Source organism: Denticeps clupeoides, chromosome 5 (assembly GCF_900700375.1).
Source record: "Denticeps clupeoides chromosome 5, fDenClu1.1, whole genome shotgun sequence".
NCBI lineage: Eukaryota > Metazoa > Chordata > Actinopteri > Clupeiformes > Denticipitidae > Denticeps > Denticeps clupeoides.
The window spans coordinates 28,166,082-28,185,377 of record NC_041711.1 but is presented as its reverse complement, the minus strand read 5'-3'; the positions used below and the strand labels follow the sequence as shown (position 1 = coordinate 28,185,377).

Here is a 19,296-nt window from a genome sequence, read left to right as displayed (position 1 = left end):
GGCTCCCGCGCAATTATACCTTACATTATTCAGCCACGCTGTAAACAACACCGAGGTCTCGAGTGCATCGGTCACGATCCACGAGTGTTTGGTAGGATAATAAGACTGCCGGGTAACTAAGAACCCCGAAAACGTGCAGGAAGTCGGGCCTGCAGCTGAAGAAAAAAAAAAAAAAAAAAAAAAAAGACCACTGGTGTAAACATGGCCCTGAATAGCAGGGCTCAGCAACCCCGGGCCACTTGGAACTTTTCCATTTTGGGGCCACCTGGTTCAGGTGACCCATGAGCCCCGCTGTATAATGACACGTGCAAATGTGAACATAGCAGGCAACAGGGCACCACTGCTTAATTTCCAAGACTTTATTTAAAATTATTAAAACAAAATGAATACACCAAAAAACAAAAAGCACATTTCCTGCTTGCACTTCATTTGTTTATTTACATTTTCACTTTTTATTTAAATTTTGGAAATAAAACCTGATAACAGCTGACAGGTGAGTAGTAAAAGTCGGAATGAAGTGAACCCAGTCCCTGTGTTCTGTGAGCAGCATTGTGGAGGCGCCGTCATGGAGGAACACACTCATGTGGCGTAGCGCTTGGTCCACTGTTTGGCCGTCCGGTCGTGCTCCTCTCGGTTTGTGGTGTACTGAGTGGCTATGCTTCCAACGAGCGGATCGGCTGTAGACAGGAGCAAAGAGGGATTATTCATATTCCCTTCAGCTTCTCTGTGGCTAGTGCAGTGTCCACAGAGCAAGCAAAATTACAATAAACAATAATAATAAAAAAATGACAATGACAAGCACAAAGAGGGTTTTAAATTAGGTCACAATTCTATTAGCAGAGGAAGCATAATCTAATGGCTCGATACTCACAATGCTATTAAACATAAAATATTGTTTTGGTCCATACTGCAAAGGATTCAAACTCAAACAAATCGTCAGAAGTGTGGCAGATTTCACAGCCAGAATTTATCTACATTACATTTTACATTTACAGCATTTATTAGACGCCCTTATCCAGAGCGACTTACAATCAGTAGTTACAGGGACAGTCCCCCCCTGGAGCAACTCAGGGTTAAGTGTCTTGCTCAGGGACACAATGGTAGTAAGTGGGATTTGAACCTGGGTATGCTGGTTCATAGGCGGGTGTGTTACCCGCTAAGCTAATACCACCCTGTCTCAACCATGGTATTTTTTTTTTTTTTTTTTACATTGGGGGGAAAAAACAGCAGGTAAATATATATTTATTTGTCCTTAATAGTGTAAAATGGAAAGCAACTCTTTAAAGTTTCAATGTAAAACGATCAGATTTTCCTACACAATTTATTGAATTATTTATCGACCTAAATGGCCCATTTTTAAATAAATTTTATGAATCATGCCAAATATCACATTGCATCTTCTTAGCACTAATAAACACACCTGCTTATCACTTTGTTATTGTATAGGAGAAACATTTCATACTGCAATCATGGCCTCTTCTGCAAATGCTAGACATTCAAGCATGAAGAGGACAAGCAGAAAATGAACAGATACGTGTAAGAGCGGTCTCCTTTCTTACCTGGATTACAGTCTGTGAGTAAAGAGCAGATGGACAGCAGGACCTTGGAGATGGTGAGAGCTGGACTCCAGTTGTCCTTCAGGATGTCCAGACAGATGACTCCCTGACTGTTAATGTTGCAGTGGTAGATCCTTGTGCGGAACGTCACCTGTTGAGTAACAAAAACATTCACTGACCACTGCCGCTCACCAATGTGCATGTATTTATCATTTACATTTACGGCATTTATCAGACGCCCTTATCCAGAGCGACTTACAATCAGTAGTTACAGGGGACAGTCCCCCTGGAGCAACTTAGGGTTAAGTGTCTTGCTCAGGGACACAATGGTAGTAAGTGGGATTTGAACCTGGGTCTTCTGGTTCACAGGCGAGTGTCTTACCCACTAGGCTACTACCACCCGAAGCAAATTTCTACACCTGCAATCAACAGTAATTGCAGGACAGGCCTCCTCTTGTAACCACCCACATTTGTATTACCCACATTTTTAGGGTGACACTGTTGGCAAAGGGTCACCACTTGTGATTTCTTTGCCCACAACTGTTAGAACTACATTTGGTGGTGAGAGGAGGTTGGCTCAACTCCAGTGAGGGGTAATTATTGAATCATTTATTTTTTACTCAAACCAAAAAGACAAAACAGCACACAGAGAATATACAGTATAGCAACTGCACAATGACAACAATCACAATAATTTTATTTAAATTTAAAAATGATAAGTTTCCTGCCTCTAGAGCCCAGGACAACACCGTACCACACTCGCAATCACATTCTAAAAAGTACACCATATTTCCACCACAAACCGCATAAAGACCATGCAAGCAGTAACCTTAATTATTCTCTATTTAATAAATATTCCTTTAAAAAAATGTGCTTCATGGTTACTGAATGTGATCAGATAAAACATTTCCAGGAGGCAAACGCTGATAAAAGTAATACAACTCAAAATGCAGGTTTGGGCATTACAGGTTATGTAAATTGAAAGAAATAAAGAAAGTGAAGTGATTGTGAAACACTGCAGCACAGCACACGGTGACACAACAAAATGTGTCCTCTGCTTTTATCAATCACCCTTGGTGAGCCATGACAGGCGCCCGGGGAGCAGTGTGTGGGGACGGTGCTTTGCTCAGTGTCCCCTTGGCGGCTCGGGATTCGAACGGTCCACCTTCTGAATACGAGGCCGCTTCCTCAACTGCTAGACTACCGCTGCCCCATGCAACCAAATTCTCTATTCAAACCTCCCTAACCCTGGAGCACTGTTATGTGGTGTATCGTATCTGCTCACAGCGATGTTCCATTACCTTGGGTGGTTTGAAGGGGTAGTCTGGTGTGAAGGCAATGTCCAGAAAAAAGACCCCGCCCTCATATACAGAACCTGGAGGACCCAGGATGGTTGATCTCCACTCATAGATGTTGTCTCCTTTAGGACCAGCACTGGAATAACGATTTAGAATAATTACTTTCGCGAGATCCCGAGCAGGACATCAACATATTCAAAATGGAGGACGTGGTGAGGCATGGACGTTCTAATTTTCATTACGTTTAGATCACCGACACGCAATTCCCACTAAATTCCACAAAAAACGTTGCGATTACTTTGGGTACTGGGCGTTTCTCATTCTTCAGTACTATTTAGAGAGGAAAAAAAAAAAAAAAAAGATATACTGAAGATGTGACAGTGGGGTCTAGGTCCTTCAGCTGCATCTTTATAGGGATACCCGCCCCTGGCACCACTATTACAATATAAAATTGTATCATCTCTCCAAAATCCTCACTGAGCAATCTTGCCAAATTTCGACAGAGAGGAAAAAAAAAAAATACCCTGTTTACTGTAAACACCAACTTTCCTGGCATCTTCAACAAAAGCCTGATTTACATAATAATAAAAAAACAGGGCCAGACAGGCAAAGCAACCGCATGGAGAACGTTTAAGGGGGACCACGTGAAGCCATCGGTATTAAGACCCTGTGCAACGATTCGTCTGTATCGGCGAGGTCTGGAAGACTCGAGAAGATGCCGCGGGAGGACGGCGAGCAAAGACCTGCAGTTCGGCGGCGGGTCCAGGGTTATGTCTGCCAACTCTTTCTGAATTCTGGGGGAATCGAGAGGCAACAGTGAGAATCCGGGCTGGTTAGATCTCGGACCGACGACCACCGTCCCTCCACTCGACAAAACGCACCTTTTCGCGCTGGTGGACAGGCGTTTTGGGGTCTTGCTCATGTTGTTCTGATGTTCTCCTCGCCCGCGTGAAGGTGGTGGTGGAGCCAGAAGGTAAAACTCTCAGGTCCGTTCACAGCCTGAGGAAACAGACAAAGAGGAGGAGGAGGAAGAAGAAGAAGCAAAGATGACCGTGCGGTTCAAACAGCTCGACTCCAGGACCCAGGTTGCATCAAGCCACCACATCCTGAAAAAAAACAACAAAAAAAACAGACCACGTTTCCTCCCCAACTCTCCCGCTCAAGTAAAACGCTCGCCGCCTTTCCCTTCGGCCTAAAAGGACGCGGGCTTACAGGCTGAACCCGCGGTGATCCTGACCGACACCGGCCGCCACGGTCCCGGGTAGCTTTATCGCGCGGACCCGGGACGTTACCACTAGGCTAACGACAGCTAACAAGCCGCGGCGCGTAACTACTCACGGGTCACCAGCGTTACTTAACGGCAGCTAGCCTCCTTCTGGGGGAATAATAACCCAAAAAAAAATAACAATAAATTACACCCACTCGGCTCGGCGGTCCACCGGCTCGGGCTGCGCTACTCACCGCGTCTCCCTGCGCGTCGCCGGGCGCCGCTGATCTGATTAGCGGCGACACAACAAAGTCCCCCCCCCCCCCCTCATCATCCTCATCATCATCCTCCTCCTCACGCCTGCGCTTCGAGATCCTTCCACGCGGCCCCGCACCTGTTTTACCTGTTTCGTGTTCGTTCGGCTCTCCTTCTCGGCGTGCGATCGAGCGGAAGTGGCCGAGGCCGCGGCGGTGAAACCCGGCAACGTTCCGGGCGAGCGAGAAGCGCAACCCCCGCTACGCCTTTATCCCCGTCTTCCACACGGTCTCGTAAATCGCCTGCGGACGGACCCCGTGACCGGTTACAACTTCATTTTCCCCTCACTGCAGCACAAGCCGACGCGTAAACAGAGAGCAAACTGCTACTACCATCCGACGTGGTTGCAACCTTAAACTTGACGTAGGGCTGTGACAATGTTTCCTGGACGTAAATATGGTGGTACGGTGGCTCATGCTGGTCAGGTGAACTGGCGACACCATTATTGCAGTGGAACCACGGGCCTCCGCCTCATCGTCTCTGTCACCCTGACCTACATGGGGGGAAAATGGATGGAATCCTCTTTTCCGGGTCAGTAAATGGGTGCCTTTAAATTCCAGGCCTTTCCTGCTACTAGAAAATACATCACCAAAAAAAAAAAAAAAAGAAAGAAAGAACCACAACCAAACACACACTTTAGCCACAGTGTTTTTTTTTTTTTATTTATTTTTTATTGGAGCTTTCAGCAAAGCGAAAAAGTGTACACACGTCCAACATTTTCCAACAGTCCTACACTTCTGCTGCCTGCAGGAGCTTGTTTTAAAAAAAATAAAATAAAAAAAATCACGCACGGAACAAGAGGGTGGAAAGTGTGTGGTGTCTCTGCAGACGCCAGTCCGGGGTACATGCAAATAATACGGTGGCTAGAATAAAAATAATAATAAAACACTATGGCAAAAGTAAAATATTATATGCATTTGTTCCTGTAGTCGCTTAAATGTGCACTTTGTAAGACTTCCCTAAGTGAATGTCCACAGAAAGCATGGTGCCGGTTGTTTAGTGTAAACAGATGTGTGCTGTGTTGAATGGGCATCTTGCGAACGGCGCCATGCCCACTTTGGTCTGATCGTCCAGAACTGCGGGTTTCCAACGCCGCTGAAAACCAATACTGGTGGGTTACATTTCATACTGGGTTTCACACCCATTATACATTTTCCCAAAGGGCAACAGAAAATTTTACAAAGTACACGTTTAAAAAGGAAAGATATAATACATTACATTGAGGGTATTTAATATTTTTTCCCCATTCCAACATTCAAAATAAAATCCCTCTACTCTTTGTATAAAAAGAATCTTTCAAGTCAACAAGGAACAAGGAAAGAAAAACAAAAAAAAACAACAAAAAAAAACAGCTCTTCACAGAAAGGTCAATGAAAGTCAGAGGGAAATGGCTGGGTTTTTTTTTTTTTTTTTTTTTTTACGGTTGCACTTAGTGAATGTGCTTTAACCAGGAGGGGAAAAGAGGTAGAGAGGTACAGGGTATTGTTTTTTTTTTTTTTTTTAATAGTACAGAGTAGCTGTAGAGAGATCAGGGCAGGTGACCTATGTGGCGTATCTCTTCGTCCACTGTTTAGCTATTCTGTCATGTTCTGTTCTGTTTGTCAAATACTGTGTGGCGATGCTTCCAACCAGTGGGTCAGCTGCAGAAGGAAAATCAGAAAAATCAAGAATTAGCTTTTGTGTAAGGCCAAGTGCTCACCTTTCTATATTCCTGACAGTAGTTGTGTGTTCCGGTACCAGAAAAGGATTGTTTCAGAAAAGCAGAGTACAGACTGCGTGTGTAAATGACAGCCAGCCACGTTTTTCTTTTGCTTTCCTATCCTGTCAGTCAGAGCTTAATAGCCGGGTTAATTCTAAAAAAAAAAAAAACGCTCGGTATAAAGCTGGCAAATGAGTCCCTGACACCAGTGCAATTCAGCAGCGAAAGAGCTGCAAAGACAATAAGCGCTGCACTTCCCATTTAGGCCCACCTGGTCCTTTGGTAAGATATTTAAACGGTATCGGCCTTTTGGTATGAACAGCAGGCAAAGAGTAAAGTTCTGCATTTCATCATTCATTGTTTTTCTTCCAAATTTGTTCCCATTTCACTGTGATCATTAAAACCATATTCATCAGATCAGCCATAACATTAATGACACCCTGGAGAATCTGCATGCCAAGTTAACACCTATAACTTCTTGAGCTCCTCTCGAACCAAGTTTGCAGTGTGGCAGGCACATTAACCTGCTGTACTTTGTCATCAATAATGTTTAGGAAGGTGGCACATGTCTAAGTAAGATGAATATGGATGCACAGAATCCACAGAAGGAAGGTTCCCCAATAGAACACTACCAACACTGGCTCTAGCTCGCCTTCTCCCCGTAATGCAACCTGGTGTCATGTCTTCCCTATGCAAGTGCTGCACACACACACACCCAGCCATGCGCATTATGTACAAGAAAAACACCTTCTTCAATCGGTGACTCAGGCCATCGTTGCACTCTGCCTGGTCTGCAGCTATGCATCCCATACCAAAGGAACAAGTTTGTAAACGTGACCAAATTTTGCGCATCGCGTTTAAGGGTGAACAGTTCACCCACTGCCAGACTGTAACACTTCACTTGGTCCTAATGTTATGGCTGACAGATGCAAATAGAGAATGGCACAAGCAGCACCGTTGAGGTTTATAGCTTATTTAACAGAGTTTTAATGGATATCCACTATGCTCCCCTTACCTGGATTACAGTCTGTGAGTAAAGAGCAGATGGACAGCAGGACCTTGGAGATGGTGAGAGCTGGACTCCAGTTGTCCTTCAGGATGTCCAGACAGATGACTCCCTGACTGTTAATGTTGCAGTGGTAGATCCTTGTGCGGAACGTTACCTGAAAAGGCGATAAAATTCTGTAAACTCTTTGTGTCGCAGTGAGTGTGTGTTATTATAGCTGCTATAGCATTACAGAGGTTTCCCCCCCTTTAAAAAGCACACAGGTGCCTTTTAAGGAACGCTCATGTCACACTTTACTGTTGACATTTGCCAGGCCACAGCCAGAGGGCACTTATTTTTTTATTTTAAAGAAAAATCACAGAATGTCTCAAAAAGCTCTCAGCACCTCAGCGCCTCAACAGCCCCCCATGTAGCCACAAACATGACATCTGTGTACATTTTGACATCTGAAACCACATTTCCTCCACCAATCAGTACCATGTGGGAAAACTGACCCTGAACCTTCACAGGAAACTTTTAATAGGCCCTGGCATGCTCTGCTCACACAGCACACGGGCATTATAATTGATAGCAGAATAGAGCCAGGCCAGGATCGGCATTGCAGCCTATGCTACGGCCTCATGTAGGATTAATGCATTTCTGATAGCAGCGTTGACCCTGATGGGAGGCGGAAAACAGGCTACAGGCCACAGCAGTGGAAACACTCAGGCAAAAGATCTCCAGAGAGGAGCCTTCGGAATTGTTTGTGTGGGCTGTCAAGCTGGGGGCTGGTGGTGGCTCCGGCTAGAGAGAATGCAACAGACGGGAGAGCAGGCAGGGGAGAGACGGTGCCAGGAGCCTGGCTCCGTGTATAAAAGCCCTTTAAACAACAAGATTATCAACAGGAAGGTCAAGCACAGGGACACTGCCACAGCAGGCACTTTCAGATACATCTACAATAAACACAAGCGCAGCTGCCATAAGATTTTCATGTGCATCAGTTAAAAGTCATTTGATGCAGACAGGATTGATTTGTGATTAGTCTAAATGGCTCAAACTCTTCATACTTGGAAATGGTCCACATAATTAATTGAGGCACAGGGGAGGGTGTAGCATCTTGACACAGTGAATGTGGCAGAATCATGACGATGATGATGATGATGATGGTGGTGAGAACCCTTTAGTGCTGTTGCAACATACCATGTCAATAGAAACAAGTGCTACCGAAACCTGGCCATTGACCAGACCATACATATACACAACACAGTATCACATTGGGGGAAGACAGGCCAGGAAGATAGGAGATAAGATCAGAAAAGCAGGCGGGGTTACATGGGAAGAGAAGAGGAGAATTAATAACACCCCCAGACTGTACTCCAATTAGGGGTACATTGTGGAAAAAAAAAACAAAAAAAACCCCAAAAATAACTGATTATCAATTCATTTGACCACCAACCTAGATCCGAATAAGTCACATTTGTCTTGTTTAATGTAAACCATATGCTAATTAACCGTCCAAACAAGACTGTGGGCCATAATGGCTGAGAGGGGGGTTCTTTGATCCTTCATGTGATGTGAATATTGTAATCTCACCTTGGGTGGTTTGAAGGGGTAGTCTGGTGTGAAGGCAATGTCGAGGAAAAAGACCCCGCCCTCATATACAGAACCTGGAGGACCCAGAATGGTTGATCTCCACTCATAGATGTTGTCTCCTTTGGGACCAGCACTGGTATTAGAAGAGAAACATGAAAGGGAACATTAGCATTTCCAAATAACGATGAAGAATGGACAGAGGGATCATAAATAACAGCCAGAGGGGGGATTCTGTGCACAGTCACAGGAACCTGTGACTCATCTATGACCGACTGTTTCTGACCGATTTAGTTGTCCACCCACATGGTGCATGTGTAACTTAAACCGAGATGCTATTAGTAATACAAGGGGCATCTTCTAATTTTAGTTTTCATCATTTTTATTAAAAAAATAAATAAATAGTGGACATATGTTGGTTCCCTCCACACTAAAGACCATATTTAGGACTTCTGGGACTCACAGACCCCTCATCACTCTGTCTGCTTACAGGAGCTGTTCCAAGGTTCTGCTGGGACATTCCGTTTGGGAAGCCCAGAATAACAAACAATATCCCATTTTCTGTGTAATTACTCTTTATGTTCTCAGTCCCAGCAAACACATTATTTATACACACACACACACGGAGTTACTAGCTAAACACTCAGATCTTATGAATGAGACGCCTGAAGGAAAATTCATCATTTTGAACGTAATGTGAAAGATAATGAGGGCTTGTCCGAGAGACTACCCTCTCTACCCAGAGCTTAAAGACCCCTGTATGTGTAAAGCAATATTCAGGGCGAGAGAAAATCCCTAACCGGTGCGAATTTGCCTTCTGGTAAATCTTTTGATATGTATTTCTGGAGGCTCTTGCTCCCACAGTACCGTATCAGCATGGCACTTTCATTTTAGTCCAATGGTCTTTTTTTTTTTTTTTTTTTTTTTTTTAAACGTTCAAGCTTCCTTTACTAAATTCAGGCTCTGGCCCGCTCTTTCTCACCTGCCTTTATTTGCCCAGAAAATGCTGTGATTTGGTGTTACGCAACATAATAGTGGAGCGAGAAATTGCAGAGAGAGTGAAAGATTCAACACCTGCGTTGCTCTACTGTACACGCCACTCTTCATTTATGCTCATAAAGCACGGCACTGAGCCCGATCTGGCGGAAACGGTCTATATAGACACTCGTTAAAGTGAAGTGACAGACAGGCAGACAGATACTGAGCGTACACAGCTACACACACACACACTTCGCCGCCATGTCTGGGTCTTTCACAGGACTGTTAAATCTGAAAGACGACCTGATCTGCCTTTCGTGAGAATGGGAATTTATATGCCTCAGTCACCAAATGGGGAAAGTTTCTAAAAGTTATCATTTTAAGAGTTTTAAAAAGTACATTCATTAAGGATAATAGTTTCATTGTGTATTACACTGCACTGCAGATTCTCATCTGGGTATCATGAGCTGATGATTAAGACTTGGTGAACTTCATACATAAAAGCATGACTACGACCCATCAAATGCTGATCTTTTTACAGATACTGTTCCTGCACTGTGTACAAATAAAAAATGGAACACCGCCATCCCTCAGAACAAAATCTGTCCTCTGTCCTCTAATAGTGAATCCACACATTCCAGATGCCTAATAAAGCGATGTATAGTATTTTGTGTACACCCCTCACATTTTTGTAAATATATTGTTTTAACTTTCCTTCGGAAACCACTGAAGATATGAAGATAGGAGTAAATTTGCAGTCCCTTCAAAATAACACAATTCCTAAACTGCAGGATCGTCTTCCATCAGAACATCACAGACATTCACTTGCCATCTGAGGAAGTCCCACAGATGCTCCATAAGGTTTAGGTCTGGAGACATGTTGGGCCAGTCCAGCATCTTTACTCTCAGTTCCTTTAGCAAGGCAGTGGTCGTACTGGAGGTGTGTTCGGGGTCGATCTCATGTTGGAATGCGGCCCAGTTTACGATGGAAGGGGATCATGCTCTGCTTCAGTATGTAAAACTACATTTTGGGCATTCATGTTCAGCACTCATGCAGCTCCAAACCAAGACACTCCCACCACCAAGCTTGACAGTAGGCAAGATGCGCTTGTCTTTGTTCTCACCTGGTTGCTGCCTCACACGCTTAACATCAACGCAACCAAATACATTTATCTTGGTCTCATGGGACATGGCTCCAGTATCCATGACCTTAGTCTTTCTAGTGTCTTCAGTAAACTGTTTGCAGGCATTCTTATGCATAATTTCTTAAAAGAGGCTTCTATGCCGGGTCTAACGGGTAAAAAGGCTGGTATCAAAAGGCTGCCGGTTCAAATCCACTGAGCAAAGCACCATCCCCACACACTGCTCCCCGGGTGCCTGTCATGGCTGCCCACTGCTCACCAAGAGTGATGGGTGAAATTCAGAGGACACATTTTGTTGTGTGCACCCTGTCCTGTGCCGCAGTTTTTAACAATGACAATCACTTCACTTTTTCCAGTGGTTTAGATGTTAATGTCTGTTTATTTTGAGGGGACAGCAAGTTTACACTGTTATACAAGCTGTAAACTCACTACTTTACATTATATCAAAGTATCATATATTCAATATTGTCCCGAGGAAAGATAAAATGTAAATATTTACAAAAATATGAGGGTGTACTCGTGTATAATAACATATATATGGTATATCTTCAAGTTAACACAACATGTTGTCCAAGTAACAAGCACTGCAGGTGAAGCCAAATAAATGCACACATTATAAATGCGCCCACACATGCACACTTCTTTAGAAAACTAATAAAAATGTGTTGATTTGCCTAAACATTGGCAGTGGCACCATAAGGAGTACAGTGCCAAAATATGCAGTATGATCATCCTTCACTATGCTTACAATCTGCTCTCCATCTTTTGGTCATATACTAGAGATCATATGATTATGATGTCACATTACAGACTCTAGTAGAGGTTCTGAGATAGAAAATTAGTGTCCACATAACCTCTGGTTCATTAAGATGCGTTTTGGAAGCTTCGTAAAGCCTGGATGGGTGCACCTTCTCAACCGGTGCAGCATTCATCAGCAGTCATTGTGCTGGCTAGACATGACCCAGAACCAGGTATTTCAACCTAAGATGTTGCTGTGTTTACCGTGTGAAACAACCAACCGTCTGATAAATAAGAGTTAGTTATAGTACCGTGAGAGCGAAACATCATGTTACTTAATACTGGTCTAATACCTCAGTTCAGATGGAATAACAGCTGAGAGATTAAAATTTCAAAGATACAGTAAGACCTACAAGAGGATAAAAGAGGACCACAGCTGGTGGAAAGCAGATAACTGGGTGAGATTTTTCATGCAGTATAGATGTGTCACAACTTGACTCACATTTTCTGGTTTTCATTTCAACCCTCCCTTAATTAGGCCAGTCAATAGCACGCTTGAGTAATAGATGGTCATTTACTATTTTTACGGGAGTATAGATAATGTGTGTGAATGGAGGGGGGGGGGTTTCACAGAAATGATTCACAGCTTCCCTGAGTAGGCTGGACACACACTTTCTTATATAATGTGCGCAAAACGTATCAGGCAAACGTTTAAAACCACACCAGACCCCAAAAAGACATACGTCCTATTAAACGGCTGCTTGGGGTGAAGTGACACAAGGCAACCCCAAAGCAATACCGACTGTTCTGAGAATCACAAGCGATCATTTTCACCGGTTACCGCTGCACTTCAGTGCAGTTCAGTCATTGGATTATGAGACATCCGACAGCAAATTCGCCCCTGGGATGCGGTTAAACACATGCAGTATTGCATTTCGCTTCAGCTTCGCTTTCCTGCTCCACTTTCAGTGAAGCCATTCACAAACAAAAGGCACCGCAAGGAAACAGTGTGCGCGATTGTGTGAGTGGGCTCATGGCAAGGTCATGCAAGCTGACAAACTGTCACTGTGCAAAAATAATTATTTCACCGCACACATTAGCCAGAAGGTCAGGCGAGCGAGCGCGGTGAGAACGATAATCTGCAAATTAACGCTTTTAAGCTCCTGCCACATTCAGAGAGTATTATGGGGAGACCTATTTCTGAGCAGGCTTTTAATTGATTTCCGCGCACGGAAGACGGCCGAAAGGTTGTCAAGACATTCCCGTCCTGTCAAGAGAAGCTTTGCCTTTCTGGGGTTTTCCCTCACGGGGCCGGTGGCGGCCGCGAGGGACATTCAACAAAAGAATCAGCATTATTTCACCATTCCGGGCCATTTCCCTCCAGTACTTCTCTAATCATGTACTCATTCAGCTACGATGTTCCAGAAGAGCCGCGCGGCAGCGGTTATCAGAACAGGAACCTAATGAAGCAATCTTCTCTTCCTCTGACCGTGAAAGACCCCGATACCAATTACAGCTCAATGGCGGCGGGTGCTCCCTCGCTCGTCTCCACATCTGCACGAGCCGCAACGACTCCTTCCACCACCCGGCTCACGCGTAAAGGCCACAATTACGCGTGAGCAATTAATGAGAGAGAAATACTCGCAGGGAGAAACACTCGCGCTCTTCCCGGCCCCGAGTGTAAATAGCTGCACAAGGCCGATAATGAAACGGACATTTTCCAACAATTCATTCTGCTCGGCTGCCGGTACAGAGGGCTAAATCTATTTTATAAAGTACCGTGACAGGCCTTTTCAGGGTGTTGATTATTCTTGTAATCTGATTTCAAAGCGCGTCCCTCTAAAATGCTGGGGGGGGGAGGCGGGGGTTCGATCCTCAACTTTTAGGGAGGGAGGATTGAATTTTTTTGCAAAGGGGGGGGGTATATAAAATGTTCTTCTTCAATTTAAACTGCTGCCTAAAGCGACCCAAAAATCCCGGCTCAAACATTTGCCCCTGGGCTTTTATGAATAATGCATTACAGATAATTATTATAATACAGATTTCACAAACAGCCCAAGTGTCAGTGCTGCTAATATAATGAAATATCATCGCAGAGTGACATTAGAACAAAAGGAGCTTGTGTCAGAGCAGGAATACTCCGAAAGAAAATGTGAGTGAAAATGATAATCTGCTCCCTTGCGGGAACTGTTAACATTTACTACGTGTCTGTCAGACTGCAGTTTCAGTTTTCTGCCATGAGACCAAATGACATCTATAAAATATATGATATATTATGAGGAGTGAGGGGAGAGCAAAAAAAAAAAAAATAAAAAAATATGCGTTTCCGATCCTCTCTGGCCGTGTCCGTTCTTTGTCTGTGAGAAAAATCCATTAAGCTTCAGATGGAATCCCAGCCAAAATGGTAATGGATTCTGGGAGCAACTGTTTAGTTTTGACTTTTTTTGTTCTCATGCCAAGACACTGCTGTTAGATCCCACATCAACTGCAGATTACAATTCCATCAATCAAAACGGCCCGTCCAGTTCACAGTCACTCGGGTAACATCTTATCTTGACCAAGAAATTCTCGGCCGGATTAACATTAAAGCTACTTGATGTAACAAATGAAGAGCACTATTAAGCAGCTGTTTGAAAGAAGGGCCACTTATATGGCCGCACTGGAAAGTCAATGGCCACCATTAAATCACACCGGGCTTTGTCAACTGTCAAACAAACGTCCCGGTGTACACCATTAATTGGAGATTAACTGGAGATGACTTGGCACAAGGCTGCAGTGCAGCACGTTCTGAGGCAGGGGAAGGTGCACAGATGTAGGTCCAAGTGGGAACATTCATTGATCTGTCCTTTTTAATGAACTCAGAGAAGTCCATGCAAAAGGACAGAGGCACCTGCCAAGGTTCTGATGAAATAAAACTCTGAAAATACCTGCCATGTTACCCAGGTTCTCCTGTATTTCAAGGCCATCACTCTATCCACTCCTATTATCTATTACCTTCCAGGAAACTCTCATAATTCACGAGGGCTTCCAACTTCATAACGAATGATCATCATACCCACAGCCATTCCAAAGGGTCTTAATACACAATTTTGATTTTAAATGTACAGTCATGGTAGGATCAGATCAGGAAAAAGGAACCGTTAACACCATAAACCTTCATCAAAAATGATGAACATGAGTAAAAAGATATTTATGTTGAAATAAAACTGAAATAAATCTATTTTAAAATATAGGACTTACATTTTGACAATTTTGCATTGATTGAATTCATTTAGTTCATTCTGGGCAAAAGCTGCTGTATGATTAATTATCTAGGACACATTTATTAACACATAGTAAACATGGGTGGCCAAGGATCAGAGGTGTTACATATCTGCAGGCAGATCTTCTAGACAATTCATCAGCAACTCACATAATTCCTGATCTGCCTGACCCGAAACATCGGTTTTACGTTCCAGAAATACTTCATAATGAAAATCTACATTTACCCTTGTTTTCCTTTGAAGGCCACCTAACAGATTTACACAGATTTTTTTTAGGGGGGGGGGGGGTTAAGATGAAGCTTCAGATAATGATCAAGGAGATTTCCCAGGGGGCACTTTGATCCTCCCCTCTCATGAATATTTATGAGCTCCCTGCTGCAGCTAATGGTCAGAATGTGAAAAATGGCCCCGGTTCTGTGACTCTCCGTGGTTCCCAGAGGAGCCTGAAGCAAATCAACAGTGGCCAGCGGCTCGGCGATGAAGAGGCTCCTATTAGCCATCCCCGAGTGTTAGCACTTTAGCGCTGGAGGCAGGACACAGTGCGGCAGGAGAGCAGCCCGGAGTATCCGCATTAAGTCCGGGCTGAAGGCCCTGTGTAGCTCAGGCCTTGTGGCAGGCCCACTTTTATTCAGCCGTCTTAAAGCCATTACATCACTCAGCCTGGATTCAGCCAGACAGCCGCTCCATTGGCGCAGCTGATCGACAGAGTCATTCAACGTGCCTGCAGATAAAGTGCGGCGATACTTATTCTTAAACCGATAAATTTGGCCTGAAACGGTGGCTCTTTATGTTTCCGTGTTGTCGAAAAATCCTATTAACGCTGCTTGAGCAAACACGCACAATGCGAGTCGGCACACGGTTATCTGCAGCATCTCCAGACTCACTAACAGCCTGCATAATGGCAGCGTCAACCGACTTCGGATGCATCCACTTCTATTAATAATGCAGGCCAAGTGGAAGGTGGCGGAGAGCCGTCACCAAAAACACAGCTTCTTCACCGCGGCCCTCCCGAAAGCCGCCGCTCCCTTCGGAGACTTCAGCCGTGCTCGTGTCACCTGATGCAAGTTCACGTTTGATAAAGGGCTTTGAGTAGTAGATCCTCACGCAGCTGTGGTCTTCTGCCGCCTTGATTAGCCTTCATTAGCATCTCATCAATTATTCTCATTAATTCCTCTCCAAGATGCTTTTCCACACAGCCTGGTATCATTTATCTTCGAGCTTCAGACAGTCGTGCGAAATTCAAAGTGGCCTTATTAACACCGGAGTCACTACTGCCTATTTGAAGATGGAGACTTGGGGTTGGTCCCCATTCATCTGTGAAGTCCTCCTGTAATATTTCCCCACCAACCTTATCTCACTTACTTCAAACGGCCAGCCAAAGGTAATTAATGACACCGGCGATCTGCCGTACTCCACTAAACCGGCTCCGGCCCGTTGTGCGGCCCAGCAGCAGCTGGGGTTCTACCCGTGCGCCACGGCCGCGTGCCCGTCACCTTCGCCAAGCAGCCAGGGCCGAGGTCCGAATCAGCCCCTGAATTCAGAGGCGGGCTTACCTGCAGTTGGGCGGGGGGTCCAGAGTGATTTCGGCAAGTTCCTTCTGAATCCTGGGGAAGAAACGTTAAAAGGTTTTGAAGCCGAATTTCACATTTAAAAAAAAAAAAAAAAAAAAAAAAAAAAAAAGTCACTTCTGAACACAGCGTCCACGCGTCTCTCTCGACAGTTACGTGGCGGAGAATGACACAGAAGTGCAGAAACCACACACACACCCACACCCACACAATCAGGAGTGGTAAACTTAAAAATAACACCCACTCCACATGGTGCTCCCACAGGGAGCAGGGTTCGGGTCAATATCTCAATATCAGGACAAATCATTAAAGATGGGAATAATGATTTCAAAATAACCTTTCCATGTAATGCACATGTGACATTATTACACAAACTTTACACAAGATCGGCATTTATCTGACGACCGCACACTGTGGAGTGTCTACGTCCGGGCGCCGAGCTGCATTAATGACAACTACAGCGGAATTATGTTTTTAAGTTGGCACCAATCTGTTCTTCCTCCAGCACGAGAAAAGCGGGGTCTCTGGGCGCGGTGCACGTCGGAGGGCACGAACCGTTCGACGGCCGTAATTCAACATCTCAGAGCCCACAGCCGCAGGGTCAGGCCCACGCCGTCCCCACGCCGAAACGGATTAAATGTGGACCGCGCCCTCCTACCTGGCGGCGTTTTATGAAGTGTTAACAGGAAACTGTCTTAATTGAGCATCTGTGAATGAACAGAAGGCCGTTTTCTTTACTGGCAGAAGCGGTCAGCGCGCTGTACCTCTTGGCACTGGTGGAGAGTTTGGCTGCAGTCTTGCTGGAGATCTTGGTCTCCTTCTTCTTGGGCGGGATCTGCTCGCGCTCCTGCTCGGGTGGCGCCGACTCCCTCTGCTCGATGTCGGAGCTTCCCCCGCTGGTGCTGGGGCTGTCGTCCACTCTCTGCACCTCGCCGGACATCCTGCGGGCACCAGAGGTCACATATGAGGCCCTTTCGACCAGGACGCGTCTCATAGCGACTTCGGTCCGGAAGAACCCGCCTGGCCATCTTTTTAAAACATCAAACTTCACACTGAAGCCTAAACTGTAAATACGGAGGTCGTATAAAGCGACAGGGGACGGTGGAGGTCCGTGTCACCTCTGTGCCCAGGACGACACCTGAACGCGCGTCGTGGCGCGTCCACATTTTAATTGTGCGGCTTGTTTACACGTCGCTTTATCCCAACGACGTATCACGTTATTATCACGAACACACATTCGTATTTGCCGTGTTTACATTCTCCGTAGAACTCGGCGCACCCCACGCGGCGAGATGCAATTTTAGATTTTAATTGGATGATTAGAAAAAAAATAATTATAATGATAATAAAAAAAAAAAAGTTTAAAGACGCACACGTTGGGCCGCAGTCGACGCGTCGTTATCGTCGCCGCGAATCCGCGGATGAATCCGCGTCGTTTAGCCGCAGCTGTCAGACTGCGACGGAAAACGCCGCCGCCGCCGCCGCCGCCGCCGAGCCCCGCAGGAGCAGCGGACCCCGCTTCTATTGCCCGGCAGGCCCGGGAAACGGATCCGCGACTCCGGGGCACGAACGCGGACGACGCGGGGCGCTCGTCCGCGCCGAGACTCGGGCGGCAGACCGGCCGAGGTCCGCCGCGACGAGGAGCGCCTCGGCACAAAGAGAGGCTCGTCCCACACATCCCCCTGACCGGAAAAAAAACGGCACTTTCCGCGGGACGCTCGCCCACGTCCCACGCCGCGGTCGAAAGGGCGGCTGTCGCCACGCGACTGCGCTTACCTGTCAGGCGGCCGTCGATGCGGAAGGCGGCGTGCTGCGTTGCCCAGGTGGGAAAAGAAAAGCCCCGAGTCGGCCCGTCCGCTCGCGTCTCCTCGCCGCCTAACTGGAGGGAGCAGCGGGAGGGGCGGAAAGAAGCAGCGATAACAGAGACCGAGGCGCGCGGCCGAGACGGGCCCGCGCGGCGCGCTCCCGCGTAGCCGGTGCTGTGGGGGCGCGGAGGCTAGTTTTTTAGTACCAAGCAGCCGTCGTTTTCTGTAGTTACCTGTTAAAAATGTTGTTTTTTTTTTTTTTTTGGGGTCATTCGAAGACTTTTCTGGGTTTGTAGTAACAATACAATAAATACAATTTGACTGTGGGCATGTGCACTGGCTTTTCTTCCATAGTGTAATTTTACATTTACAGCATTTATCAGACCCCCTTATCCAGAGCGACTTATTTAGTGACTGGAGCAATTTAGGGTTAAGTGTCTTGCTCAGGGACACAATGGTAGTAAGTGGGATGAACATGGGTCTTCTGGTTCATAGGCAAGTGAAGTGACGTGATTGTCACTTGTGATACACACAGTGCACACAGTTCAATTTGTCCACTGCATTTAACCCATTACCCTCGGTGAGCAGTGGGCAGCCATGACAGGCGTCTGAAGACGGGCCTGCTTCCTTAACCGCTAGGCCACCACTGCCCCACGACCACCCTGTTTTAAACACCATTTTAAACATATTTTCAACCTCGTTTTATCTAAGCGGTTCACTCCCCAGTGTACACAGTAATATAATCCACACACTGTTTTTTTGCATTCTGCTTTCAGCAAAGGTGTTTGACGTTTCAACCCTTATCTAGTTTTGCAACATAGATTCACATTTGCCGTGGAAGGCATATCTTCCGCGGTGAATTGAACGATATACTTAAATGGAATTAGTAAGCAAATTGTCTTACTTCAGCAGCTGTTTCTGAAATCAAAATGTGAAAGGTGCTTGTGCTAACTAAAATGTTCTGAGGCACTGCATGTTGCTCTGTGCATGCGAATCCATATCACAGAGCTTCCGGCCAGAGAACGGCCTACTGCAGTTCATTAAATGCAGCATTTTACTCGCGCAACGTAGGCAAGTATGTATGACTTTCAGTTTTAGGTATGTATGACTTTCAGTTTTAAAAAGTAAGTAAAAAAAAAAGAAGAAGCTTTC

General features: G+C 45.5%; 2 protein-coding genes across 6 annotated transcripts; both read right to left on the bottom strand.

The window, feature by feature from the left end:
• Positions 1 to 344: 344 nt before the first annotated feature.
• On the bottom strand, positions 345 to 4,736 carry LOC114789623 (ubiquitin-conjugating enzyme E2 E1). Of its 5 annotated transcripts, none has more exons than XM_028978797.1 (6): positions 4,709 to 4,736; positions 3,736 to 3,853; positions 3,598 to 3,648; positions 2,858 to 2,990; positions 1,560 to 1,707; positions 345 to 677 (listed from the first exon to the last, which is right to left on the bottom strand). In XM_028978797.1, the coding sequence occupies exons 2-6, from the start codon at positions 3,774 to 3,776 to the stop codon at positions 580 to 582; spliced, it is 471 nt and encodes a 156-aa protein (XP_028834630.1). In that variant the 5' UTR covers positions 3,777 to 3,853; positions 4,709 to 4,736; the 3' UTR covers positions 345 to 579. The 5 variants fall into 5 exon arrangements, with proteins under 5 accessions (XP_028834630.1, XP_028834628.1, XP_028834629.1 ...); XM_028978795.1 differs by lacking the exon at positions 4,709 to 4,736 and adding an exon at positions 4,465 to 4,702; XM_028978796.1 differs by lacking the exon at positions 4,709 to 4,736 and adding an exon at positions 4,316 to 4,420.
• Positions 4,737 to 5,797: 1,061 nt separating this feature from the next.
• Positions 5,798 to 18,280, bottom strand: LOC114789622 (ubiquitin-conjugating enzyme E2 E2-like). Its single transcript, XM_028978793.1, has 6 exons — positions 18,116 to 18,280; positions 17,104 to 17,280; positions 16,325 to 16,375; positions 8,654 to 8,786; positions 7,091 to 7,238; positions 5,798 to 6,016 (listed from the first exon to the last, which is right to left on the bottom strand). Exons 2-6 carry the CDS (start codon positions 17,277 to 17,279, stop codon positions 5,919 to 5,921), a joined length of 606 nt encoding a protein of 201 aa, XP_028834626.1. The 5' UTR covers position 17,280; positions 18,116 to 18,280; the 3' UTR covers positions 5,798 to 5,918.
• Between the last annotated feature and the right edge of the window lie 1,016 nt (positions 18,281 to 19,296).

Coding starts and splice junctions, on each gene's coding strand:
- LOC114789623 (XM_028978797.1), bottom strand. CDS start 3,776: ATGAGCAAGACCCCAAAACGCCTGTCCACCAGCGCGAAAAG. Junction 2,991..3,597: donor GACCCGCCGCCGAACTGCAG/GTCTTTGCTCGC, acceptor TCGTTATTCCAG/TGCTGGTCCTAAAGGAGACA. Junction 678..1,559: donor ACTCACAGACTGTAATCCAG/GTAAGAAAGGAG, acceptor TCCTGTCTACAG/CCGATCCGCTCGTTGGAAGC.
- LOC114789622 (XM_028978793.1), bottom strand. CDS start 17,279: ATGTCCGGCGAGGTGCAGAGAGTGGACGACAGCCCCAGCACCAGCGGG. Junction 16,376..17,103: donor CTCTCCACCAGTGCCAAGAG/GTACAGCGCGCT, acceptor TTTCTTCCCCAG/GATTCAGAAGGAACTTGCCG. Junction 7,239..8,653: donor ACCCCTTCAAACCACCCAAG/GTGAGATTACAA, acceptor TCGCCTTTTCAG/GTAACGTTCCGCACAAGGAT.